The following is a 27,601-nucleotide window of genomic DNA, read 5'->3' as shown; positions in this document are numbered from 1 at the left end:
TAAATGTGCCAAAATGTGAATGACTATTTATCGGAACGAAGAAACGGCTAACAAATATTACAGTACCAGATGTTTACATACAAAATGTTCCTCTCCAACGTGTATCACTGTAAGTATTTTGGAATAGTTATTGATGAACATTTGGATTGGGGTAAACATATTGAATATTTAAGTAAGGAGGTATTAAAAGATGTATATTTGTTGAAAAGACTTAGACCATATGTTATACAGCAAACTGCACTAATATTTTATAAATCAGTAATTCAATGTAAGTTTGATTACTGTAGTGCAATTTGGGGAATGCCGGAAAAGGAAGCTTAGAAAGTTTGCAAAACTACACATTAGGACACTCCGGGTGGTACTCCAAGTTGAATGGAGGTTCCCTAGCCGAGATTTATTTTTGTCTGAAAACAGAAAACCCATCAAAACGGAGAGATGCACATGTTCTATGTATTTTGTGTAAAGTAGTGCATGGAATGATATATGGTGGGTTTAGAAAGTACTTTGTTATTAAAGAATATCATTATAGCTTGAGAAATGCTCATAAAACCTTAGAACTGCCAAACCACATATGAATTTCAAGAAAAGGAGCTTATGTTAGAGAGGCATTAAATCTTGGAATCAGCTAACTATAAACGTAAAAACTATGTCTTTCTCTGTATTTAAATCAAGGGTAATACAAATATTAATTTATATTTCGTCCGCTTAAAAATATATTTATATAACTATAAAATCTAAAATAAACGCTGTTTGGAAAGAATATTTGCCGACGGGATGGGGGGGGGGAATGGGTTGGGGTAGTAGTATTTTGGTTTGTACATTTTCATTTTTCCTTGTATACTTGTGTTCTTTTTTTTCTTTTTTTAATAAATATTTCATATGTTATGATAATGGTTATCTTATAATTGTACATTTAATTTTTATATTGCGCACGGACCTACAAAAGAACAGCCTTTGGCTGAAGTTGGTGCCGTGCAAAAAATAAATAAAATTAAAATAAACTGAACACTGACTATCGCCATGAGAGAGGAGAGAAGGTGTGAACATTGAAGTCAGACTTTGATTAATTACCTGTGAGGCCAAAAAAGTTCTTAATGCAAAGTTCCAAATTAGAAAACGTAAATAAGGTATATAAACATTAAAGGGGAGGGGGGTCGCTATGATGCAAATTTGATACACTGTAACATACAAAGTCTTCTAATTTTGGCAAGTGGCCGGATGTTATTTTGTTTTTGTTTAACCCCTTCAATTTTCTTTGATATTGATACGCTTGGTACTATGACGTAATTATAATATATACAGTCAAGCCATTATCCAACTACTTTTAAGTCCTATCGTGTTATAAACATGTACAGAGGACCTAGAAATTGTTTCCTGAAACATTTAAATGGCTGAATTTTCGTAGTAACTCTCCTCCCCTATGTCTTCTGATTGCAGGTTTTTGTATTCAATTATCAAAATTTCCTTAAAAGAAAAGGGGAATTCCTCTCATACCCTACCTTTACTATAGGCTTATACAATATCATATTCCCAAACTGAGGGAAGATGAGTGAAATATTACTGCTGAAAGATGTGGCGATTTCGGGTAGACTACGGGGCATATCCACAGGAAGTTTTGTAAGCGGTCTCTCTACCCATAAATAATTATTTTCGAAAAACATTAAAATGAGCATTATTTGTATATATTAATAATGAGTAAAAGTTCTACAAAACAATGTGACACAATATTTAGATTATGAGGTCGGCTAGAATGCAAAGTTACACTATTGATATGCTTTCTCGCATAATAAAGTGACTTTTAAATAAAACAAGAAATGTAAGCCGTTTTTTAACATAACAAGAAAGGACTGCGAGGACTGAGTCTCCTTCCCAGAAAGTGGAATGCCGCCCAATGTAAATGATATTTAACCCTGCCTATCCAATATAAAAAGAAAGAAACAACCCACGGAGTTGCTTTACTTTGAAATGTTAATGAAAAAAAGAATATCTGCATTAAAACTTCTTATTTCAGAAAAGGGCGGATGTAACCCACCCCATCCTCCCCACCATACAACGGTTTGACACCGGAGCCGTTTCTGGCTCGGCTCCCTCAAAATATTCTGCTCATTACGCCACTGAGCGTGTGTACATGTATACGTATCGACAACTGCGGCAAGAGAATTGTAAAACTGTAGGGGTTTGCTGGCGGAAAGGAATAGCGTCAAGGGAACATTTCTCCCCATCCCGAGTGGTAAATTTCCTGCGTCCTATAGTGTGTGAAGTGCAAATATAATCTTCTTTCCTTATTGTAAAAACGTCAATAAAGATTAACTTAAATAAACAAAATCAGATAAAGAAGAAGAAGAAAATTAATATGAAAGTGAAAATGATTTTTGTTCTTCCTATATTGGAGGGTGGCTTTCCCAAGCGCCGCCACATAGAGACATAGAAGCAAAATGACAGAAGTTACGATGATAACTTATGTAAAAATGAAAATTAAGAGAGAAGGCGGGTGGAGCTGAAGGAAGAGGAGAGCGAGACGCGTTTTCCAGGCATTTCCTGACGTTTAGACTTCTCACCTTTGTGAAAAGAAATGACCGAAAATGTGAGTGCAAATAACCAAATTTCGTTCGTGAATGTAATTTACTTTTCTTTACCTTATTAAACAACAAATAGCATGCATCCATTAAGAAATAACGATAATTATGATTTGGGATTCATCAACAATAATATAATAATTAGAAACCATGGACTGTGGAGCTGCAGCAGACATTCCTGTGAAGAATTTGTCATCCAGACTCTGTCTGAGAATGGTTAGCTCTCGTAAGTTCTGCAATGTGAAGAGTCCTACTGCTGCTGCTGCTACATCAGACAATGATGCGTTAGCTTCGAAGGACTCGCTAACACCAAATTCTTCACGAATCGAGGAACTTCTCCTTACCTGTACAAGAAATGAATTTTAGCACTCACTCTATGAGTGATATTTTCAATAATTATAATTAAACATATTAATGGTTTTATTGGTTAAACAATATTATAGCATGCATTCGTTTGTAAAAGGAATAAAACATACAACAAGTTATTTTTCTTGATGTCTTCACCATTAGGCTAGATTCTGACAGCATGTATTATGTAAATAGCATGGATACAAACACACATTCTTATCTTTACGAATTATGGAAGAAGATATGAACAGGACCAAATTAAGATTTATCGTTTTGATAAACTATGCTTAATAAGTATACCTGAAAAGTGGGTGGTTATTGAGAGAGTTATGGAGGGCAAAGAATTAATTTTCTTCTATAGTTCGTTTGGTTGGCTTAGCGTTTTCTCTTTGTTTTAATTCAGAAAGAGCCGTACATTGTCATTATATTCCTTTCGTATTAAGTCCTTTTACATTTATATATGAGGAAGAGGCAAACGGTAATACGATTATCGTTCTCATGTGAGACTGATCACACATTGGAATACATCCCACTATAGTACGTATATAATGCCAACATGGCCGTTCTAAATGATCATGGGTCAGAAGGTTGGAACAAAAAAATAACAGAAGGTATGATGCGTAGTTGTCCTTTTGTTTTGTAGCCAAATTTGCGTATGTAATTACTGACGGACAGCTCAACAGATGACAATATTCCCTCAATTTAATACATTTAAAATAAGATAATAGAAAATGAGATACGTCTATAATTCAATTCACGCAACTTACTACTTCCTTCCCTATTGTTTCCAGTGTGAAGATAGATGAGGCGATTGGATGACTAAGAGGTAAACGAAGACATGTCTCCGTCTTCAACAGGTTCCTGACGGGATCAATGGCTTCTGAATCATGACATTCAAATGCACACTTCAAGATGAACTCCCTGTCATCAACTTCATTGCATAGGGCTTCCAGGACCGACTTTCCTACCTCACCTCCATGAGCTGCAGTGAAGTAAAAGACATATCTGAACTCCGTGTAGTCCTTTAACAGCTTGTGTGTCAATATTCTGTTGAATTCTTGACGATCTTCCTGGAACAGCGATGCAAGGTAGAAACTCGCTATGTACTCCTGCAGTAACTTATGAGGGAAAGAGAATTCTTGGATGAATTGCTTTCGCTGACTTTCCCTGATCTGCAAGGGTGCTGGCCTCATATCCTTGCTAAGAATCCCTACCTCGCATGCAGTCATTGCAGCCTCTGTGCATGAGCCCAGCGCCTTTTCATCGAAGATAAGCTGTTTAACCAACAGACCTTGGAATGCGATATAACCAATATCTGTCATAATTTCACTAGCTTTCTTCATGCGGCTTTCATAGCTCTCTCCTAATTCATTTGGTTTGGAAAAGTATTGCTCTTGAAGTGAAAAGACAAGACGCTTCAAGAGTTGCGAGAATGTTTCCAATGTCTGAATATTCTCCCGTTCACATGGCGTTTTCCACAGGCTACATAGCATACTGCAGAATATCGGGAAGGGTGCCATGTACTCAGACACCACTTGGTTTGTATGTATGAAGTTGATGAGGGTCGAAGCAGAATCAGAATCTTCTTTGAAATAGTTTTTGACATATGTTGCCATGTTTTCCTTTGTAAAGCCCTTAACCTTACCAAACGTGTAATGGTCATTAATCGTCGTAATGCTCTTGATCTGATCAGCTCCAAAAGGACGGGTTGTGATGACGACTGGTGTATCAATGAATCGTTCTCCTCTTACGATCGATATGATAGCGTCATTGCGATTTGGATTTTTGATGTCGATTTGTGCCTCGTCCAGTCCGTCCAATAAGATAAGGACCTTTCTCTGATTTCTCCTGATATATTCATCAACCCATTGCGCCTTTATTTCTGAATCATCTGGGAAATGGCCCAAGACAGTATCCCCGAAGAATCTGCTCTCTGTAATCTCTCGAAAGGATTCAAGAAAAAGCAGTTTGATGTCTTGAAGAATTTTACCCTCAGCCCAATCAAGAGCTATCTTAGCAAACAGCGTCGATTTTCCTACCCCAGCTTCTCCAATGAAAGCTAATCGTGTTACAAAACCTTTCGGCGTGTCAGTTTTGATGTATTTCAGCAACCCCTCATAATCTATTGGCTCCTCCTTTTCCCCTTCCAATCCTAACATCAGGACGAGACTGACATAGATGTGCTGAAGCCATGTCCGTGACTCAGGGTTCACAGGCGATGTTTTGATCTGACCAAATTTCTTGCGATATCTACTTTTCAGTTGTTCTCTCAACTTCATTATGTCACTGGGCATCGCCTCACCGTCACCTGAGGAAATAGAGAAGAGCAATATTGCAAAATAATAATGTAAGTAAGAAAAATAAATGCAAACTTGGTTCAAAATTACTGCCGAGTAGGTTGAAAACGTATCGCTGTTTCTGTTTGGGGATAGAGGATAAACCTGGTCTATGGACGCATATCCGTGCGTTTGAACCCCCTCCCACTAACACCAATGGCGTGAAATATGCAGGTGGTATGCCGGGCTGTCTTTGGCTGCCAAAGTTCTTGCTGTTTATCAGTCGGGTGGGATTCCTCCCTTGGCTTATCAATTCTAGCTGGATATGCCACTGGCTTAGATGTCATGTACACCCTGATGTATACTGACGCAATCAGACAACGCAACATTTAGAAGGAATCTAATATATTTTGGCATCATTTAATTTCAACTATTTTCCATTTATCGAAATACAATAGATCTTTCAGAAAAATACCTAAATACTGATGAACATCATCTATAATATTTAATTCTGTGTAACATTTTTATTTCACGTGTTCTAGTAAAAGGTATGTGCATAAGATAGCCATGCAGCCCATGCTGTAATATCCTGTTAACCTCTATTTCGTGATTCTCTGTGTATTAAATAGTCAACATCAAGTACATGAGGGAAAGAAAATATTTCCTATCATTTCATAAATAGTAGGAAAATTAAAGGACACACATTAACTTAAATGACACGTGAAAGGACTATAGCTCTTGTGTTTATTATGTGTAACAATTTATTTCAAGTTCTTGTAATTGTGTGTGCATAAGATTGTTTTTTCAACATATCAGAGGATACAAATGCAACACTCGTTGAACTAATTTATAATAGAAACTGTTTTGGGGTGTGGATAAACAATGTAGTTTGTAAAGGAAAATTTTACTCAAACTAAGAAAATGTTTTTCCCCATATGATAATTAATATAGTTGCTTTATAAGTACTTCCATTTACAATTTCATTTATATAGGGAAACTTACCGCTGCAATTGCTTGTGAAACACGTCTCTTCCACCTCTAGTAAGCCCACCTTTATGAGAGCTGCTCTGAGAGTTGGGAGTTGCTTGGATAGTTTGACCTTCTCTGCCCAGTTCTGAAGCATCATCACGTTACCATTACTTGTCTTTCTACCTCCAGCCCAATTCGTCTCCAATGCTCTGTTGATATTGGGAGGCTGGACTCCCAGCTCAAGACCAAGTCTCCTTAAATCACAATCTTCTGATATGGCGTCTGCTACTTTAATGAATACGTCATCGAATCCATTTCTTTGAATTGATGTTTGACCACTATAATATATAAGAAGCATAGAATTAGATCAAATATATATTTAAAGTTATACTATACATCTAATCAAGACTTATATTCATTGGATATCATGTATTACAAATCTCTCGAGTATAATGTAACGAAACGTCCTGGTAAATTAACAATTCCTTCCTGCTTGATATTTCATGTCACCGGTATGGTGATTCATTTAAACAGAGTTCACATTTCGTTCATTTCCGTAATACACTAGTATGTGAGCTAGTAGTATTCTTAGATTGAATGAATACATATATGTCAAGACTTCAACAATAGAGTGGTGAAGTGTGACGTCATCGAAAATCTAATTTTAGAATTTCGCAATTTGTTCTTCATTTTCCGAAAGAGCATCAAAAATAATGTCCAAATGTCGAAAACCAATTGAATATGTTAAGTATTGGCTGAGATATGACCATCTGAATAAAAATATGTCCTATGGACTCTGGCTCCTAATGGTTAGGAGCCAGAGCATATAACACTGAGTTCCTATGGGGAGTATATTTATTCAGATGGTCATATCTCAGCCAATACTTAACATATTCAATTGGTTTTCGACCTTGGACATTATTTTTTATGCTCTTTCAGAAAATGAAGAACAAATTGAGAAATTCTAAAAATAGATTTGTAAGACGTCACAGCTTCGGTACTGTATACTTAGTCATGTTAGTGTTTATTCAATTAAAAAGAAATATTACATATTTGAACTAAACCATTCCTTTACATTTAGATTGATAATTATTCTACTTGTTCAACTGCAATGGCGTTCTCTTAGGATATAGAATACGTTCCCTTTTTAATAGGGACTTTTTTTATGTCTATACATCCTTTCTAATATAGGTGTCTTAATTAAAATACATGAACATTAATATTGGATACCTGATCAAGAAATCATTGTAGTAGACCAACTAAACATAAAAAGAGCCTCTAGAAAAAGTTTCTATGTCATTTTATTAGAAATGCATGAAGGGTCTGCAATTTTCCGGGAAATACTGGGAAATACTCATATGCGTATCAATGATATTGTAAAATTGGTTATAATCGATCTTGGCACTGATGGCTCTAACTTTCACCATCCCACTAAATTCCATCATTCAATAACAAATAAAATGTTTCTTACTCGTTACTTTTGAATAATTTCATATATTTCTTCGAACTTAAATCGCTTGTTTGGACATTTTATTCAAATTTAAAAGATATGAATTAGATACATGTTCTCCTGTTAGCTGCCCATGAGCTCCCAATCTCATCACAGTACATACATGGGTGAAAACCATGTTACTCTGAATAGGTTAGTTTGTTAATGTTATAGAAACAATACACAACAATATGATGTGCGGTGAATTAAAAAAACAATGGCGTAACGGACCTTGTTTCCATTCCAGGGAGTGTTTCACAAAGACTAAGATCGACTTTAAGTTGGACAGGCCATCCATGCCACTGGTTGCTCTCGATATTGGTCTCTCAATTATGATCTTTAGATAATATTTTTTCCTTCAATAATGAACTATCAAAACATGTAAATTCTGTAGATTTGTGACCACGATTTATACGTCACTTCAGAGACCAATGCTATGCAGTACATGGTAAGAGCAAAAAGTGGCATGAACAGCCTGCCATAGTTAAGTCCAACCTAAAGTCGATCTTAGACTTTGTGAAACACCCCCAGGTTGGTTAACAGCCCAACGTTTCATCAATGAGGTATTGGAGCCACATGTGATTTCATACGCAGCTGTCATTGCAAGGGATTTCGTCTTTATGGATGATAATTATAGACCACAGTAATCACCAACCAATAGTTGAAAGATAACGAGGTTGAGCGCATGGAGTAGCGATCAAGATCCCCTGCATGTAATAACATCGAACAGCTTGGTGATGTCACCAAGCGAACAGTCCAGAATAGAGTCAAAAAGGATATTATTTTAGGAAATTCTAAAAACTAATTTAGGCTCTAACTGATAACCACACTATATGACTTTTTGGTTGTTTTGTGGTGCGGAGTCACGTATAGTAATTGAAAGGAGGCTGCCGTTTAAGCATTTTACCTTTTATAATGGTCAACTGTAGGGCCAATATAATCTTATCTGTTTTGTTGGTGTTTTGATAGAAAGATTCGTTGTATTAAGGTTTGACGTCTATTATTTCGTTCCCTCTGATATGAATAACGAATAACGACATAATTTCATTTCCACTGACGCACCTCCATGATTCACAACAGGTATCGACAATCGTTTATATTTACTACCAATTGTTCATTCGGATAACATTTTAAAGAATAATAACATATGCTACCCTTAAAAGTGATAAATGGCCTTACTCAGTTATTGGCATTCTGTGACCAGTGCAAGTTTAACAAGTATACATGTATCACAGTGGACTTATAAACATATCTGTACCTTATATTTGGTGTGTCATCGCTGGGGGGTTCAGTCATATCTTCGGTCATTTTCATCCTCTTTGCCATCGTGAATGGTATCCAGGCTGTGAAAAAATGTCAACGTATAAATAGAGATATGTATATGATCAATAATCTAAAACATGGGGTCCACCGTATGGCGGTTCAAGGTTTGCTTTGGGCATAAGTCCTAAACATTGACCGGTTCACTAAACCTAGTGAAGAGTTATTACATTAACCTATTATGAATAAATGAACTACAATAATTAGAATCAAGTCTGATGATATTTCATATCATATTTCATGTTTGACATCTCTTTCAATCTCACTTAGTCCTGTTTTTATCATGAATCAAATCGTTCATTACAATACGGTAAATATGATGTGAAATACACAACATTGGGAATATTGACATAACATGGATCTCAAAGCTGTTAGTCTAAATTCTGTCAAAACATGTTCTCCGACTTTACTATTCCAAAAGTCTCCTTCTTCTTCTCGACCAAACACACTGACTTGATCTGAGAGGGATTTTCTTTCATATTTGAACATTCTAACAATTTCAAATTAGTTTAGACACATTTCAATGAGAAAGGGAAAATGAACCTTCCCTTGAAAGACAAACAAATATGAACCTTTCACTTTTTAGCGAATTGCTAGTTGGTCTAGCAGTCATATCCGGGTTACGTGTTAGCCTACAAACTGACTCTTATCCGACCAAGGATGGAAATTGAATATGTCCTAGATGTTAATCATCATAATCTCATTGATACACGGATATGCAAAAAACCACGCAATCACACAAACACAAGCGCACACGCACACTCGAACACACCCACGACTACGTAGATGAATATAATATTATTCAGTGCGTATTAAAAAAAAGTATATCCAACTTTTGCAGATTTCTATTTTAAATTTATAACCTGTGTGACCCTCGATTATATTCAGTTTTATGGAGTAACTAATATTCTGTCTAACAATACCTCATCCATAAATCTGCTGCCACTGATGATAAAGCGTTGTAAAAAACCTCTTGTACCAAGTTTAGACTGAAGCAATGAATATGGGTCAAAAGCCCTTACGCATCGTTATTTCAGTCCGAAAACAATTGTTTAACATATTCGCATTGAGTTTATGCCTAAGAGGAGAAAAGGTAATGCGGTCGACTCAGACTCAAGCAAAGGCTCATTAAAATAAGAATTTAAAGATATTCTCTTTGCTTAGATAACACAATCTTGGCTCCTCTTTCTTCGCCTGTAAAATTGACAAATGCATGGATGCTATCTACTTATCTTCTACAAGAAAGTCTTCTGTCAATATCTTTGGAAAATGTTGTCTGGACTTTCTTTCTTGTCTATATTGACTATGTGAGGATAGTAAACCTTCTAGGTTTTTATGGAGGGTTTGAGACAAATACATAATGCCCCTTACTCAATGTAAGAGTGTGAAGTGGCGCAAAGGAAATAATGAGATTTTATATATCATCAGACAAGAAGTTAGAAGGCTGTTCAAAATATTTAAAGGTGATCATGTGGTTTGAAATAAAGTCATGTGAACGCTTAGAAACAGTGGATCACGTTAAACAATGAGGCACTGAAGCTCAAAACAGAGTTTAACATTTTAAATTTAAGACCAAAGTAACGCTTGCTCATAGCCTGACCAACATTCGGCGCATCATAATAAACTTGGTACAAACAGATTTTGATGGCACTAATTAAAAAACCTGGTGCTCATTCATCCGAGGCAAAACAAGTATGAATAATGTATCACTAGACAGGAAACAACCCTCTACCACAAAAAAGATTCATAGGTGACCTCAACTATTACTTTTTAATTATGAGCTACTAACGTAGGGTCTACTGTTTTTGCTATGCACTGTATTATACTGCGGCTTAGCTTCGTGTAGCAAAGGCATTCAAATCTTCACTAAAGAAATTTCGAAACAAATGCATTTTTAAAAAGGCCTTGATTTGTTTGTTATGTTGGTCACACACACCAGTTTTACATACAAGAAATGCGGAGAGCGTGGATAATAGACGCTCGAAAGCTTTTCAGCGGAACAGATTTAAAAGAGGAAAATTACAATGAAAACTGACAAATCCATGCAATAGAAACTTTGAGCATATTTCTCCTTTTGGCTTCGATGCAAACATGGTTGGAAAATGAACGTTTTACAAGAACAATCCGACAAACCTAACATAACTGAAAAATGATTCCAATAACTAGTCTTCAATTATTGTCACTTTTAATAAAGAGGCATGCGTATCCGGACAACTACCCCCTAGACATCCACCCCCGGATAACCACACCCAGTCAACTACCCCCTAGGCCCTAGGGCAACAACCCTCTATGACGACTACCCCCAAGGACAACTAACCCCCGGACAACTACCCATATGACAACTATCCCCTCACAACTCCCCCCTAGGATTGTTGTTCGGGGGGTAGTTGTCCTAGGGTATGATTGTCGTAGGGGTGGTTGTCCTGGGGTAGTTATCCGGAGGTGTTTGTCCGGGGGCTAATTTCCCGCGGGTAGTCGTCCTAGAGGATGGCTGCCCTAGAGGGTAGTTGTCCAAGGGGGTAGTTGTCTGGGGGGGGGGGGTACTTGTCCGGGGACTAATTGTCCCGGGAGTAGTCGTCCTAGAAGGTGGTTGCCCTAGGAGGTTGTTGTCCAAGGGGGTAGTTGTCCTATGGGTACTTGTCCGGGGGCCAGTTGTCCGGGGGTAGTCGTCCTGTACTAGAGGGTGTTTGCCCTAGGGGGTCGTTGTCCTAGTAGGTAGTTGACTGGGGGATGGTTATCCGGGGATGGATGTTCAGGGGATAGGTGTCTTAGTATACAAATAATGGATGGTTATGAGTTGAAAAATTAACGTTAATTCTATTCAACTCGGCTGACGCCTCGTTGAATAGAATGTTAATCTTTTAACTCATGCAAATATTCGCACTATTGAACGAATGAAAAACATTCATTATTTGTTTTATACAACATCGAAGAAGAATAAATTAAAGTTGGAGTCAAGACTTCTCGATTACATTCAGATTGCCTTCGCGTCAGATACACGCATGGATACGCGCAAGGCAGAGAGGTACACAGTCTGCATAACCAAAAAATACACGGCGAATTTAACCCAAAATGCACGCCCGTGCAATAGAACATCTATTGAATATTATGTGACCAACAATCCTCTAATCAAATGACAAAGATCCACGTAGGTGTTGTATAAAATCGGAAAGATGATATTCATTCTCTCAGAACCAAATGGAGAAGATTACATAAAATATTTATTTATTTTTAAAATCTAAATTTGGGCCTATTCACAAGCTGGGAATACACCCATCATGCATCATCATGAAACATTGGACTAAAAAATCTATGCAAATTATGCAAATTGCCCAACATTGCCCGAATGTTGAAATTGTTCTCTACCGACAAGATGTCACAAATGACCACCATGATCACCAACTACAACAACAACAAACATCATCACATCTTCAACGGAAAGATCTTTCTTAGGTTCATTAAATGAAAAGTTTAACTATCCTACCGGGGCTTTTGGGGTAATCATTTCGATCAAGATGATGTTCTAAACGTTACCAGATCCAAAATGCGAAGTCTAGAAAGAAAACGGGTTTCCTTGCATAATTTCAATACTAGGACACTACTAACGTTTAAATTTCATAGATTGGACATACGTGAGATATTCTTAAATCCTGCAAAGTTCTTCAGAATTTGATGATGGCTGCAAAAGGGATGCTTTTAAGACATGCTAATGTGAGTATAGTCCACCTTTTCATCATTACCACAAAACTAAAAACATTTATTCATATTGTTTATGATATTTACTAAGGATTAGGGTTTCTGCAATATATACATGGATTGTATGTAGCTATATTCCGATGAGGTTACATATAGTGGCTATTGATTGGATCAACAACATTTAAATGTAACGAGTCAAAAATTGATATATTATACTCACTGTTTGCCTAGATCCTGCTCAATTCAAAATGAATCATGGAATGAGACGTCGAGTCCTCTCCTCAGAAATATTTATCCAATTGAAGCCGAGCAAAAAGGATTCACAGTTAATTTTACACAGTTCAAATAAAAGTAAATGGCAACAAGTAAAATGAGGGATCTCTTCGAGAACGCGTTATAAAGGCGTTTGCTATGTCTCTTTCGCTTGATATGAGGAGAATTTGTATCTATGTCACGAATCCGGTTTTGCACAGATGCCAAAACATGCAGTGTCGAGGAAAATAATCTATAATGCCAAAACATGCAGTGTGTCGAGGAAAATAAAATGATCTAGAATTCAGTCTTATGCAAATTCCCTTAGCACAAATGTGCTTCGTTCCATCAGATTTAAATATAGATGTGACTATTAAGAACCTGCATCAAATAAAAAAAAGCATAGTGTGCGTGAGTCCGTATTTCACAATTTTGTGACGTTGAGGAAGTACCTGGTGTACGTCAGTCTACCCAAGTGGTCCAAAAACCAAATAAAAGGAAATTTACACAACAAGGGCTGTCCAAAGTCCAAACAAACAAAATAATTAATATCTCTCGCTCAGTGAGTCGGCCCTGATCACCGAACTGTAAAATATGTATTTTACAGTTTTGTGGTCCTGATGGGGATTGCGATGCAAACCAAATCACGTCATATAGTGGGCATAGTTGGCATTCCGCATAGCCAGTGCAAACATTAGTCTCTTCCTGGTAGATACAAATTATTGGGGAGAGGGGGGGGGGCAGGGGATGTCTAATATATATCGACTGCCGCCGCCTTTGAGTATTTTTCCCATAATTCAGTAATTCGGGATTATCTTTCCAACAATACACATTTGTCCTTACCCGTGGAGACAATTTTCATGTTGCTAAAATGTCAATGTATGGGTTGAAGAAATAAGCAAATGTAACTCCGCAGCGTTAAGCTAGCAATGTAAATTGAAACTATTTATGTATGAATAATAATAATAATAATAATAATAATAATAATAATAATAATAATATTGGATTCTGTATAGCGCTCATCTCTATCAGACTTGACACTTGGCGCTCCAGATTATTATTGGTATAATGTTTATTTTTACAGATTGGTGCAAACGGCAAGATCACTCAAGCAGACAAGAGGAGATTTGTGAAAACTACGAAACCTTTGGTGACTTCACCCTCGACTTAACAGCTGCTCTCAAATCCCTCCAGGAACTCGATTTCACCAAAGGTATATTTTCCAGTATTGCTTGACTCTTCAAAGCGGATTGTAATCTGCCTGTAATCTCGGACAATTCCGTATACTCCCAATATCTTTCATTTGCTCGCGCTTGAAACATGACTGTCTCTTTTTCATCGTTGCTAATACTCAGACAACTGTTTCCACATTTTGATTCTTTGTTCTTCTTCTATGTTCATCCACTGGACCTCAGTCACCTCAGACAGGGCATTTTAACTTCAACTGTTTCTCTCGACCCAGGTTTAAAAAAAAAAATATTTGTAAGTTGCTTTGCGACTGCTGGACACGAAAGTCGACGTTTTCACCTTCTTCCGATTCGTCAGGATTAATTTCCTTTTTGCCCCATAAAATCTCACTTTTGCTCCATCGAGTATTTGTATTTTCATTGTCGAACACGATGATCCATAATGGTACTAATCACTCCTCGAATTGAACAGTTGGGTATGCGTCTGTCGCATACCCGATATTGCGCGGAAACGTTCTCTTAAAAATTGAAATTATAGTTTATTGCATTTCATTTATTTCCTTCAACGTCAAGATAAAAACAATATGACATATCTTTTTATCTTGCAGCTCCTGGCAAGCCAGTATTACAGCCGAAATCATCCAACCGTTGTACCTGTCTCGAATGGACGCCACCGACTGATGGGGGCGTTGTTGCCTCTTTCTCTTTGGAGTACATAAAGCTCGACACCAAACAGACGACAGACGAAGGTATAGAAAGACCTACCAGCCTACCGCTCAACAACGCTAGCGACGACCAAGATGATTCCGAGAATGACGAAGATTGGACCACGATTTCGGGACTGACGGAATGTCAGTATGAACAAAGCAATCTGGAGATGAATTCTTCGTATAAAATTCGGGTGAAGGCTGTTAATCCTGCGGGGACGAAATCAAGCGAGTGTATACTTTTGAAAACACCGCCAGCTCCAGGTATGAAACCATTTTTATTTGGCATAACAGAACAACTTAATGAAAAGAAGATTATGAATTGTAACTCAAATAACCTGACTGATCAATAATTCAGTGTCGATATACAAGACCATTGTGAGGTAGAAATGTAATAAAGACTTGTCGGCTTTCAGGCCCTGATACGTCACTATTACATGTCCTTTGACAACACATGAATTTAAATTTCCCACTCAATACCCAGAAGACAAAGTGGGACCTGGAAAGGATGAGGTAATACTGATTCCGGTAAAAAAAAGTATACAATTTGATAAATTGTTGTTGATGTACCTCAAATAGACTTGAGACTATGACATAAGCTAGCTATCAACACATATCAAAACATTGACCGGGGGACAACATTATTTCCTAATGATTCATGATGCTGGTAAAAATATATTTGGTAGTATTTGTATGTTTTAAATCTATGATGTTGTATGGCCTCCCTCTATAATGAATACCAAGTATACCCTGAGATTTTACAGGAACCATTTTCCAGATGTGTAACGTTCATGCTTGGACTTTAAAATATGATAATTATTGTCTTTTGTTTCCAGTCCTGCCTTTCAAGTGGATCCAGTGCCAATCCAGCGTTGCTCATACATCTTCAAAGGTTCGAAAGGACGGCCAGGAGGTCCTCGTCTCACCAACATCAACATTGTTCTCCTCGAACTCCAGCTCGTTCCCGACCTCGCCCATCGCTCTCGAACCCGTCCACTTCGTGGGGGACAAGAAGCTGACGATGGGGAAACACTACTGGGAGGTCCAAGTTGACAAGTCCACTCTCGCTATCCACGACGGCATTGCCAGTGAGCGCATGGCCGAACGCTTCAGCCGTAGCAACGGCGGAGACGCCATTGCTGATCGCGATAGCGGGCACGACAGCAACGACGAACTGGACGACGAGGTTTCGTTGCAGGATCCCACCGTTTTCGTCACACATTGCATGGGCAAGCTGACACTGCCGTCTCCGACGTCGTCGCCAAAGAAGAACTCGAGCAGGGCACCGTTGAAGGCTTCAAGTCCCAGGTCGTGTAATATTGAGTCCAATGTTATTGGTGTTCTCTTGGACGCTGAGGCTGGGAAAGTGTCCTTCTATGATGGCTCGTCCAAGGAATGTCTCTTCTCGAGGAAGATCAAGATAACCGGTGTAATCCAACCCGCTATATCCATCGTCGGGTCTGGAACAGCTAGAATGAATTAATGAGGACATGACCGCGATCACTTCCCCCTAAACAGATAAAAATATACATTGAACTGTTCTGCTTGTTAGTTTTTTTTTAGAAATTACAGATACAATACGAGATATAAACATTAAGAAAACTCTCAAACCATGTTCTTTATGTCAATTCTAATTGGTAAAACAAAGTTCATTTCGCGCTTATGGACCAACAAGAATTATTAATATTCAGTGACCTGTTTTAATGAATTGTCATGTGTATAATTAATTTTGTTAATGTGAATATTTATCAATGGGCTATACACCCTTTCACGGTTACGAGAGTGCGCATGTGCAGACAGGGGCTCCAAAGTTGTTTACTCGTAATTTAAGATGGCGCCCATGCAAATATGATGTTAGCGCACAGCGCAGGTAGTGACGCAACAATACATGCGCATCTGAAAACATTGATGACGCAATGTTTACGTAAATCTAAAATGGCGGCCTTAACCGTAAAAGGGTGTAGTCAGCGTTGATTGAGTTCCTTTATAGTCTACCGTTTGAAATCCTACAAAACGTGTGATGAAAACAATGTTGAAGTGAAAAAGCAATTATTACTTGATTATTGAGCGGATACGGATCGACAATGGATAGATTAATTGACAAATAAGTTTTAAACATCGTGCACAGGATCTTCATTTAGGTTGCAAAAATATATACTACGAGTTAACTTTCTCTGTAATTGACCAATCAGAGCCTACCTTTCAAAATTGTAAACGTGAAAATCTAAATGCTGATTGGCTATTACAATATTTGCGTTTGATTGCAGAAAGTTGCAGGCCATTTCCATTTTTAAAGGACATTTTTGGTACAAGGGATGTTATTTTTAAAATATCTAATGCTGCATGTGGCAGTTCATGATAGGTGGTGTCAGATGTATATAGGGAATTGGATGCAATAAAAACCGTCGATGGTAATTTTTGATATGTCAAACCGGCTTTTTATGATGAGAAATTTGAATCACAGGAAATTATTGTGGTAATAACAAAGATAGTTGGAATCGTGCATTGTGCATTAATTTGCAAAGTGAGCTATTATATAATTTGTGTATGGAGTAAATGATAATCTGTATAATGTGATAATGATGATGAGAATGGTTAAATATGAGTAATGATGATGATCCCAATGATGAAAATGATAATGGTATCAAACAGTATTAATACCGTTACGATTAATATTGCTAATCATTATTATTGTCATTGGTTGTATTCATTATTTTCTTCTCCATCATCGCTATCGTCGTCGTCGTTGCTGGCGTGTCGGGCGTTTTCATCGTCGTCTTCATCATCCCAATCATCATCATTATTATCTATTTTTTTATCACTACTGTTTAAAATATATTTATTCTTCACCCTTTGTATGTAATCTTTCGAGTAAATTTTTTAAATAGACATAGTTTTTCCCCTTGTTTCTTGATTGAATTCATATGTATTCCTCTAAATAACTGATTTAAATTGTGAAGATTATAATTATGAGTTATCTCTTTTTAGCACCGAGTGATTTAGATCGTCTACATTTGGGTGTTGGTTCAGTTACCTTTCATATGATAATTATAATAACAACAATAATTATGCTGCTAAAGAATGCTTTTAATTCATTTATGACAGATTATATTGTAGCGTTTTTTAATATTTCGCCTGCTAACCAGTCAACAGGGTATATTTTAATATTATTCTTTCACGCAGTCAATACGCATACAAACTGTCGCTGATGCTCATTGCTGTTACTATTTCTACACTTAAATGCAAAGCCGTTTATGAGTGATGGAATAGTTTATCGCTTAAGTGGCTGCTCAAAGTCCTGTTTTATACGATGTTGATGCTAAGATTTGTATAAACAAAAATGTTTGTTATAAAGATTTATTTCAGAGAGGAACTATATAGCACCTTAAGCGCTTTATACGCTAGTTACCAAACGGAATAGAAAATGCCTTTTGTTTATGTGTGAAATAATTTGTGTGCAATGTCTGGTAGTATGACTTGTTCGAGAGATACCGGCATGTTTTTCATGATAAAAGGGATGAATTAAGTTTTGCCTTTTTATGTATAGATTCAATATGTTGCTGGTCAAGTACAAGTGCCTCTTGAGATAAGTACGTGCAATGTTTATAGAAAAGGAAAAGCTAAAAGAAAAACAATCCTACGTGCATTGTAGAGTTAGTATTCAGGTTTTATCGAGAAAACTAGGAAGGTTTCAGTTGAATTATAATATGTATTCAGTGTACAGATAGATTTTTATTGAATTGCTTTATCATTATAATCATAGTTGTTAAAAATCACATTAAACGATTATTATTGAAGAATGACGATAGTAAGATAATGATGCTCTTAAGAGAAAGAATGTTGCGGAGCTTACCGTACGGTTGCAAAAAACTTCTTTTAATTGATTTTAATACTATTTTGAAGCTGTGTACATTGGTGGATATTTTTCGTTAGGGTTATGTTCTGCCTTTTGCTCTCATATTGTGAATAAATCTTTCTCACAGCAATATTATTCGTTTGTGTAATGTATATTATTTTTCTCATGAGTTTAACCGGGTACATAACTATAACAAATATGTTCTTCCTTTATTTTATTCACTTTGAGAAATAACCCAATATTTATATATCCTTGTTTCTATACCTCACTTTTTATTTTGCACTTTATCTTCAGCTATCCACCTTTTCCTAAATCTATAATTTTCAAACACACACACCCAGACATAATCATACACAATATCAACAACAAAATAATTCCACCCCGATCCAAGTATATGCATCGTAGTACAGTTTCATGCAATATGTTAAAACTATTGAAATTTCTCCAAGGAAGCATTACATTCATAAAGACGTTTTGCATAACCATTCATTGTTGATTTCTGCTTTCATTTTAATTACAAAAAAATCATATGTATCACTCATTTCGCTTCCAATTTATATGATCAATATGCTCCATTTCTTTCTCTAAGACACGAAACGTGTTTAGTTTCATTTCATCTTGTAGGCAAATTAATCACAATGTTTTGCATGGTAAGGAATTTTTTCTCAATTTCTTTCGCAAAATAATACGTTATTCATACAATTATTTATTTTTATTTCAATTTATCAATTATTTTGTCAGTCATTTAGCTATGCCTACACCTGGTACGTTTGTGCTTCTCCTTATTCTAATGAACTGTGTACCGAACCTTGTTTTTCAACGCAAAGAAAGAAGTAGACCCCGCCCCTATCGTCCAATTTGTTAATAGATGCATCAAATCAGTGTTGGCATAATTGTACTATTGCTCGATATATAGACTTTGAACTATGACCTCCTGAAGTGTAAAAGGCACACACCGGTAGCTATTGTACCTTTTCTTGTTTACTCAGACCCAGAATTTAAAATGTTTGTTAGAGGGAAGGGAAAACAAATCATGTGCATGACGAGACATTTTTTTTATAAGCATGCCCTGATAAACAAAACCTCGTGATGAACCACGAGTTGGTCCAACAAAGCGCACCATTTCATTAAAAGTGGGGTTTAACATTTGCAAAGTCTTTATCCAGAACGAGAAAACAAAATAATGTTCTTTCGACGTTAAACGTATGTCCAAATAAATAGCACGAATATAATGTACATAGCGAGTAGTTTCATGTCAGCCTTGATAAAGGCCGTTATTAAAATTCCTTATTCATGTCAATCAATGCAGTAGAATTAAAATTGACTGCAACAAAAAGCCCTATACAGAAGACCAGTCTGTCACGTGCAAAATACAGGTATAATATCAATAAACATGCACTTTGTAAGTTATGATACGCATGTGATATCATATAGTTTATAACCTGGGGTATCCGCAGACTACTGGGTACCGAAGTTTTGATGTTAGTTTTACTTGGTGTTAACTTTGAAGTGCTGTGGACATGGGGATAACTGGATTTGACAGAGAAAAACGCTGAAACCGTGTATACAGTGTGAGGTAGTCTTAGGTGCTTTCGTCACGGATTCGTAGACAACATATTGGCGGAAACTCATTGTAGGTCTTTTAGTATTTGAATAAGCTAGAGTATTTGATAAAGTGCATTATTCAATCATTGCATTGTCAACATAAACGCGATATTTACTCAACATGGCGAGAAATCTAGTGATCATCGCTGTGCTGGTGGTTGTGTCCTACGAGTCGTACGGTCGCCCGTCGGAGTCGATAGCGTGGACGAGCTGGAAGGCGCAGCACGGTAGACGATACTCGACGAAGGAGGAGGAGCTCTCCCGATGGAGGACATGGGTCAAGAACAACCGCCTCGTCGACGAGAATAACAGAGCTTACGATGAGGGAAGACGGTCGTTAAAGATGGCGATGAACGAGTTTGCGGACCAGGTAAGAGAATGCTGCACTGTCCAGTGGCGTATCAATTAACAATAGAAGTGGACATGTTCCTGATGAAAACACGATTACATTTTACTTTTGGTAGTCTTTAATTACGACATTCTAAAACTTGACTAGTTTGTTTCCACTGACTGATTTCAAAGAGTTAGATGGTCTGACGCGATCGCATGGGGTGTTCTCAAAACGTTTAAAGTAACATGGTGCGAAATATTAAGCATGGCAACCAAAAGAGGAAATACTTAATTTTTGAGAAAGCACGAGATATGTGACGCTCTTCGTTAACAATAACTCATAAAAGACAACCAATATCGAGCTTGAACTTTACAAGATGTATCGTAAATTAATTAAACTGTACTTGATTTTAGGAAATTTCTTGTAAAGATTTTTGTAAAAATATATATTTTTTAATGATACCCCAATATGTTTTGTTTCTCAGTGTTACTATTCAGAGCAAGCGCCTGAAAATTTTGTTGTGGAATGACAGATGTGATACCAAATTGAACCTTTGTTCTCTGACTTAAACATGCCAATATTAACCTCTAACTTAAAGTTTGCATAGTTTTCTTTACCGAAGATTTTTGTTTTTTTAATTTACAATCGCTACAGGATATGAGTAAAATACGAAACAAGTTTGAAGTGAAAGCGAAACTACTCAATACAGAAACAAAGCGGAAGTCGTCAGTGACGTCATCATCGTCATCGACTTTACCGTCATCATGGGATCGGAGAAAGGAGGGCAAGGTCAATCCTGTCCGGAACCAAGGCCAGATGGATTCAGCTTTGCCGATGAATATAGCTGGTTAGTTGATCAGGGCAGCGTTCCACGAAACCGTCACAAGTACAAGTTCGCCGACATCCCATTGAAAACGCACGTATTGTAATTAGGACACTTTTCAATGGGATGTCGGTGAAACTGAACAATAGGGACTTTTAGATTCACACGAAGACAATGGGGATTGCTACGAAAGACGTCCTTTTAACACACTGCCTTGAATGGACGTCACACGTATCAGTCCACGCAAATTTAAAAGCCCCTAATGACGGTTTTGTGAAACGGTGTCCTATATCCTGTAATTATTTGTTATTTTAATTACCATTATCGCGATGAAATAAAATGTACCGTTGAGCGTTTTAGCAAGCAAATATGAAAGTTAATTGTTAACTTATTGAACTCAAACACGAGGCGTCATTTCGCTTGCGTCATTACCCGGGCTAATATCTAGTCTGTAAAGGTATAAAGACCCTGTCACACTGACCTCCTGGACTGTCCCGGAGCGTCCCAGACTGAAATTTGGCCGATCCGAGGTCAGATCCGTGTTGGATCCGCGTAGGGTCCGTCATGGTCCTGGACACCATCAAGGCAATTTTTAACTTTTTAAAAATTGCCTTGGTCATCCGGGACCGTCCGTGATGATTTTTGAATATGGGATAGTCCGGGACATTCCGTGTAGCGACCGTGACGGCTCCGGGAGGTCCGTAGTAGCATCGTGTTGATCCCGGGCGATCCTGGGCGATCTGGCATGGTGTTGGGCGCCCCAAGCACCCCGGACCATACACAGTTCATGCCGGACCAAGCACGGATGACCACGGGTGAACACGGACCTAACACGGTGCGACGTTGAGAACAGGGATTGAACATGGGGCGGTCCGTGTTGGGTCCCGGGACAGTCCATAGCTGATCCGGGATTGTCCGGGGATCCGTATTGACACCGTGCTGGTCCGTGTTATTCGACTCAATTTCACCCAGGATCACCCCGGATCAAGATATCTCTTGATCGGGGTGTTTCTTGTTAATTCGGGGTGCTCCGTATTGGGTCCGGCTTCGGTGTGAATTAGGCTTTAGAAGTCTCTAAAGTCAATTGTGTTCGCATCGTTCATTTGTAATCATTTTCGTACGATGCCACCCTTACATGTCACGGCAGGGACTGGATCAGTTGTTGACGCAATCTTGCGTCAAGACATTGACAGCTCTTGTGTAACGGGCTTTGCGTTCATTCTTATCCTTGCATATGATACATGACGATGTAGAAGGAAGAGTAAGCGTTTGCTGGCTATCATAGGCGTATGAGGTGAAGAGCGTGGAGCTGTACCCCCTCCCCCTCTCCCAAGTTATTATTTCTCATTTGCTAACATCACCCACACATCTCCTGCCATCATAGTATCCCTGCTACGGCACTTCCTTTGCATACTGGGAGGCACTCTTTTTTCCGAAGGTTCATATCAAGTCCGATGAGTTTCCCAAGCAGGGGTTCATAATTCCCGAACATGTACATGTCATTATTTTGCTGCTTTATTCCGAAGGTTCATAATTCAGAAAATGAAATAGTATACGTTCTTCCGAAGGTTAGTAATTCCGAAAAAATAAAAAAGAGTTCTATGTTATCAGTATCACTTTTAGAATGTCGGAATAACGAACCCTATTTCATTTTTGAAGACACGACCCTTCGGAAGTTTGAACCTTACTAGGAGTAACTAGCCTTCATAATTATTAACATTTAGGGAAACAGCATGTAACCATCACACCACTATATTGATATCCCATTCAGATGCCGTAGCTAGCTACTCGTCCATCTACAACCAGACTTACCTGTACGCACTGTCCGTCGACGAGGTGGTTGACTGTTGTCTTCCTGATCCCATCGAAGACCCTCACGTCTTCGACTGCGTGCACGATCACGACGGGCTGTGTCTGGACGGCTCCTATCATTCTGGATCTGCTCCGAACGTCTGCAATAACGCATCGTGTAAGGCCGTCGCATCGGTAGGTAGTTTTGCAAATGTTGACAGGTGGTATGGGGGAGGGGGGAGGATCCGGCTAACTTTTCAGGGAATTTGGTCCCACACCAACCACATCCCTCTCCCCTTTAAGGATCCATCATGTTCTGCAATAGCCTTATAATTCAGGTACAAAATTGCTTAAGAAGAGCAGGGGAAGGGAGGGAAGGGGGGGGGGGGGTCGTACGTGTAACTTAATTTTGCTCACATTCTTTTAGCCCACTAGCTGGATCTCTTTCTTTTCTCTCCCTATCTCTCTGTTTTTTCGTCTGTGTCTCTGTTTCACCTTCATTTCCTGTTTGGTGTGTGGATGAAGGTGATGTGCGGCATATATCTTACATCATGTGCACGATAGACAGTAACTTCTTGAGACTTCAAAACTGATTTAATCCGCTTTTTGGTTTTTGTTCAAACAATGTAACGGGTGTATTAACAAAAAGTTGAAAATCTTCAATTTATCTTTTATTTTTGTCTCTCTCTCTCTCTCTCTCTCTTAATTTTCCAAAATATTTTCTCACTCATTTTATTCAGTGTAACGTTGGTAAGTTCGTAACTCAAGGTAACGAATCAGCACTCACTGAAGCAGTCTACTTCACACCCGTCGTGGTAGCCATAGACGCAAGCCAGCCGTCTTTCCAATTATACGTCAGCGGCGTGTACAGTGATCCCAACTGCTCGTCGACGCAATAAGCCAGTTCACGGTTGCAGTCTGAGCATGAGCAGATAAAGGTCATTGCAGAACAAATTTTGAAATACACGGAGACGAAATACTGGATACGTGCTCATGAAAGTTATGTAACATTATTCATTCATGCACATTCAGTGCACTCCATTGTACACAGGTTGAAGTATTCTTTGAAAAGGGGGAACAAAGGCTATTTATAAAGCAGCTCCACCGCTGTAGGAGTGATTATTTCAAAATGTACAAAGTGGGACCTCTTCATTGTGTTGAAGATCTGTGGATATTCGGGGTCATTGCAGTAAGGTGCTAACCGTGAACTGGTCTTAGACTATTGGATCATTCCCTGTTGTTGGTAGGCTACGGTGTTTCTTCGGCGGGGACCGAGTACTGGATATGCAGGAACACATTGGGTGAGCTTTCCTGGCTTTATACGTTGCACACGAGGCGTTATTTTTGCCTGACGTAGGATTGCGTCAGTGATTGCTGTAGTCATTAATACCCCCTTCACATACACGGATTTTTCTTACGATTCCTTACGGATCGCACAAATTCACGGATCTTTCACGGATCCTTACGATTTGGCCACTTTTACGACCGGTTTAAGAGTTATTACGAGCTGTTTGCGGTTTATTACGGATCATTAAGATTTATTACGATGTATTTACGGCAACAGTCCACGATTCGTTACGAGTTGTCACGGATAACTACGAGCAAATAACGTGTTAGTTACGACCTGTTTACGTGTTGTTTCAAATAGTAACGAGTAAGCTACAAGTTATTACGAGTCTTTACGATTTGTATCCCCAAAATAAAAACTGAAAATGAAGTGTTCGAATTTGCAGCTTTTATACCTTTCCCAAAATCGTAAACAGTTCGTAAGCATACGTAAATTATACGTATCTATTCGTAAAGTATTCGTAACTACACTTAAAATGCTCGTAATAACCCGTATCAATCCGTAAAGCTATCGTAAAATGACCCGAATAATATCGTAAACAACACGTAAGCACACGTAACCATCCTTAAACTGCTCGCAATAATCCGTAAATAATCCGTAAACAAATCGTAAACTAACCATAACGAATCGTTACAAAAATCTGTTACGAGTCATTTACGGATTCTTGCGAGCAGTTTACGGGTGGTGGCGTGTTGTTGCGAGCGGTTTACGGGTGGTTACGGATTGTTAAGAGCTATTTACGAGCTATTTACGGACAAATCAATCCGTGGACAATCGTAAGAAGATTTTTGACATGTCAAAAAATCTACCTCTCCTTTCACGGATCCTTAAGAGTGTCTACGAGTTGTTGCGAGTTGTGACGAGTTATTTACGGATACCAGCGAGTTATTTACGGATGCTTGCGATTGACTACGAGTTGGCGATCCGTAAGGACTCGTAAGGAAAATCCGTGTATGTGAAGGGGGTATAATGCGCCATGCGAGGGTGATATCGAGCAAAACGCGATTTAAAAAAGAACAGTTCTAACCATGCTTTTGATAGATGACATATGTTTTACATTCTCGATTAGCGCAGATAATAACGCAGTCTAAAATGACGCTTCGTACATGTGTAACGCGTATTAAGCCTACCGCACACTATACGATCTGACTACGATCCGATTTTGGAAGAATTTGCAATGGCATATGATGTGAACATCCATACGCCTAAAATGTTAATGATCAAAGATCTAAAACTTCGTTTTGCTTAAAACAATCTCAGTATCAAATTTCAAGCTTCATTGAAGGAAGAAACCCTAAATCGGCTCAGAATTGCAGTGACATCAGAAAAGTAGTGCGATTGCTTAGGATTTGGCTTTAGTCTGACAAGAAGCTGAATTTTCACTGAAATTCCGGTTGTTAGAATCCTGATCATTAATTTTAACCTAAATCAGGAAGACGATGTTTGCTCAGATTTATAAATCCAATGTAACTGCCAATTCTTCGAAATCGCAGGAGGATCTTAAAGTGTGCGGTGGGGTTTAGAGAATCCACTCATTACTTGAAAATGTACAGCTTTAAACTGAGGTGCACGGTTACCGTATCAAGACGTCTGACTCCAGAATATAACACCTGGACAAAAGTTACCCCATAAGACAACTACTCTCTTGGAAATTCAACCCCCCATCACTCCTTTTGACAACTACCCGTCCCTAGATTGTACTCCTACGCGTGATATAGTAATATTGTTTGAGAATGTTTTTATTCTTGTTATTGTGTTTGATTTCAATCACATATTTCTCGTATGAAATCATTTTGCTCACGTATTCTCAAATAAGTACCAATTATATGCTTTTAGTATGATTGTATTTCGCCAATCTCTTCTTTGTCCCCATACAGGAGAAGAGTGGGGAGAGAATGGCTATATCAACATTGCCAGGAATCACAACAATATGTGTGGCATCGCAACAGACGCTATCTACCCGTCAAACAAGTAAATGCACTGACCATGCATGGCTGACCTCCCCCCCACCCCCTTTTTTATTGGCAAAAAAGATGGGAAATAGGAGAGAAAGGGGAGCGCGAGAAAATGAATGGAAAAGAAGACGATGCTACATCCCCCCTTAACTAATTACCATGTTAATTTCATCCGACTGGTTCCCCCCCCCCCCCCCCCATCTCTCCCATGATTTGATCCACGCTTTTTCGCAAGTGCGTAAGGTTGCGTCGAGTATTGTTGTTGTTGTTGTTGTTGTTGAGTTAATATGGCCGCCAATCTGAACAGATTATTTCCGCCTGACTATATATTTTTTCACCAGTGTATTCATATTACACTCACCAGTTGCTTTTATGTGAATGAATTTGTAGACAGAAAAGTATTCTAGCGCCATCTTTCGTCACGAAACAACTAACATAATTTGTATGTGCGTGCGGTTTCCGTTGTGGTCCGTCTGTCACCTGTCCAGTAGGCCTACCCACATTCAAACCTAAAATTAAAGGCGAAGATAAGGCGGCCATTGCATAGTACTATTTTTGTGCATGTTTTATGTATTGTCCATCAATGCTTGAATTTACAACATTTTATGTCTCCCAAATTTCGTCTAAATGTTATTTTTGACCTGACAAGCAAATGTTATAGTAACACGAAGTTTAAGTGAATTCATCTTCATTATGCAAATGAATGTCAGCTATATGTTAAGATACTTTTCAACCTGATGCTACCTTTTTTTGTTCCTTTAAAAGTTATTTCATTATTTTTGATGAGGGACACCTTCTAGGGCGAATTAATCTATAATTATGAGCTGAGAGGCTTTTTATCAGTAAGCGATTTTTGACCGTACGGCAATAGTTTCTTCGTCATTCAGCTCAGATCGATCTGCTGCAGATCACCTAATTCATCAGCAGTGACGAACTCAAGTCTAGTTATTTATGTATTTATTGATTATCAAGTTTTCAACATATAATACCCAACAATACAAATATAATCACACATGAGCATAACAAAAATAAAATGATTTCATAAGATTATAAATGCAAATCAATTTTTTAG

The 27,601-nt window shown here is 38.1% G+C and overlaps 2 protein-coding genes across 2 annotated transcripts; both read left to right on the top strand.

The window, feature by feature from the left end:
• The first annotated feature begins 13,994 nt into the window (after positions 1-13,994).
• On the top strand, positions 13,995-16,303 carry LOC754860 (E3 ubiquitin-protein ligase Trim36). The gene is made up of 3 exons (XM_030987676.1): positions 13,995-14,139; positions 14,722-15,084; positions 15,657-16,303. The coding sequence occupies exons 1-3, from the start codon at positions 13,995-13,997 to the stop codon at positions 16,301-16,303; spliced, it is 1,155 nt and encodes a 384-aa protein (XP_030843536.1).
• A 4,099-nt stretch (positions 16,304-20,402) lies between these two features.
• LOC590693 (digestive cysteine proteinase 1) lies at positions 20,403-26,557 on the top strand. Its single transcript, XM_030987675.1, has 7 exons — positions 20,403-20,651; positions 21,267-21,459; positions 23,207-23,421; positions 23,967-24,118; positions 24,474-24,527; positions 26,007-26,086; positions 26,452-26,557. The coding sequence occupies exons 1-7, from the start codon at positions 20,403-20,405 to the stop codon at positions 26,547-26,549; spliced, it is 1,041 nt and encodes a 346-aa protein (XP_030843535.1). The 3' UTR covers positions 26,550-26,557.
• Positions 26,558-27,601: the final 1,044 nt, after the last annotated feature.

This window comes from Strongylocentrotus purpuratus, unplaced genomic scaffold, assembly GCF_000002235.5.
Source record: "Strongylocentrotus purpuratus isolate Spur 01 unplaced genomic scaffold, Spur_5.0 spur5_scaffold_16, whole genome shotgun sequence".
Taxonomy (NCBI): domain Eukaryota; kingdom Metazoa; phylum Echinodermata; class Echinoidea; order Camarodonta; family Strongylocentrotidae; genus Strongylocentrotus; species Strongylocentrotus purpuratus.
This window is presented reverse-complemented; position numbering and strand designations above follow the sequence as displayed.

Bases quoted from the DNA above. Each gene is read 5' to 3' on its own strand.
- LOC754860 (XM_030987676.1), top strand. From the start codon at position 13,995: ATGTTTATTTTTACAGATTGGTGCAAACGGCAAGATCACTCAAGCAGA. The intron at 14,140-14,721 runs GTATATTTTCCA...TTTATCTTGCAG, and splicing joins GGAACTCGATTTCACCAAAG to CTCCTGGCAAGCCAGTATTA. The intron at 15,085-15,656 runs GTATGAAACCAT...TTTTGTTTCCAG, and splicing joins GAAAACACCGCCAGCTCCAG to TCCTGCCTTTCAAGTGGATC.
- LOC590693 (XM_030987675.1), top strand. From the start codon at position 20,403: ATGGCGAGAAATCTAGTGATCATCGCTGTGCTGGTGGTTGTGTCCTAC. The intron at 20,652-21,266 runs GTAAGAGAATGC...CAATCGCTACAG, and splicing joins TGAACGAGTTTGCGGACCAG to GATATGAGTAAAATACGAAA. The intron at 26,087-26,451 runs GTGGGGTTTAGA...GTCCCCATACAG, and splicing joins GGAGGATCTTAAAGTGTGCG to GAGAAGAGTGGGGAGAGAAT.